The 1,065-nt window shown below is 41.5% G+C and overlaps 2 protein-coding genes across 7 annotated transcripts in view; one reads left to right on the top strand and one right to left on the bottom strand.

The window, feature by feature from the left end:
• Window positions 1-1,065, bottom strand: part of LOC106868831 (cytochrome P450 3A7) — a 388,137-nt gene that overhangs the window by 85,227 nt on the left and 301,845 nt on the right. The window lies entirely within an intron of this gene.
• Window positions 1-1,065, top strand: part of LOC106868827 (cytochrome P450 3A31-like) — a 90,100-nt gene that overhangs the window by 29,001 nt on the left and 60,034 nt on the right. For 5 of the 6 annotated variants that reach the window (XM_052976962.1, XM_052976963.1, XM_014914255.2 and 2 more), the window contains one exon: window positions 735-823. The exons of the other annotated variant lie outside the window; for it this stretch is intronic. In XM_052976962.1, coding sequence (XP_052832922.1) covers window positions 735-823 — 89 coding nt within the window. The remainder of the gene's footprint in view (window positions 1-734; window positions 824-1,065) is intronic. 6 annotated transcript variants of the gene reach the window in all.

Below are 1,065 nucleotides of genomic sequence, written 5' to 3'. Positions count from 1 at the left end.
ACTGTGTCTTGTCAAACTAGTATACTTTCGCTAATTGTTTTAGATGAAAATGTCGTTATGAGCAGACCTAGACATCCCTTCTACTTCCTCACTCTTTGACCCTACAGCATATGCAGTAACTGTCAGGGAGAATGAAAGCTGCTTCTGTCCTCTCTTGCTACCGATTTTCGTATGAGTAAACTGGAGGAAGGGATAATAATGTATCTTGCTCAGACACATAACGTATATTGTTATGGCTCAGTAGTTTGAGCGTCGGGCTCATAATCATGAGGTAGTGAGCTCGAATCCCCAATCGGACTTTGTGTTGTGTTTTTCAGCAAGTCACTTTATTTTACGTTGCTTCAGTTCACTCAGCCGTAGAAATGAGTTGCAATGTCACTGGGGCGAATCTATATCGGCCAAGCTGTATTGGCCTTTGCCTTTCCCTTGGATAACATCAGTGGCGTAGGGAGGGGAGCCTGGTATGTATGGGCGATTGCTGGTCTCGCCCAGACTTGTGCCTCAGAGGGGAGCATTCTAGATGCAATCCTAAGGTCATTGATGACCGAAGAGGATCTTTACCCTTTACCCAAGGAACACATAATGGCGTGGAGAGAGGACACTGTTATGCATGGTCTTCCATAAACAACCTTGCCCGGACTTGTGCCTCGCAGGGTAACTTTCTAGGTGCAATCCGTAGGTCATTCATGATCGAAGGGGATCTTTTTGTGACACATTTTCCTTTTGTGTTCCAGGATCTTCCCGATTATGACAATGTTCAGAAGTTACCTTACCTCGACATGTGCATGGATGAAACACTTAGGATGTACCCGATTGGAACTTCGTACGTTATTTTGGCATTTGTTCTCTTAACTGCACAATTCTAGCATAATTGTACTTTCTGTATTTATCTATCTAGAGTACATGCATGTGTACGTATAAATGTTTATATGTATCTGTATATATATATAGAAAAATCCTGGTATGTTGGCCTCCAACCAGGATTTTGCTACAGTCATCACATCAGAAACTTTTACAACACCACCTCATGTGTGTATATATATATATATATATATATATATATAT

This window comes from Octopus bimaculoides, chromosome 26 (assembly GCF_001194135.2).
Source record: "Octopus bimaculoides isolate UCB-OBI-ISO-001 chromosome 26, ASM119413v2, whole genome shotgun sequence".
NCBI classification, from domain to species: domain Eukaryota; kingdom Metazoa; phylum Mollusca; class Cephalopoda; order Octopoda; family Octopodidae; genus Octopus; species Octopus bimaculoides.
Note: the sequence above shows the minus strand (reverse complement) of the source record. Positions and strands in the feature narration are given on the sequence as shown.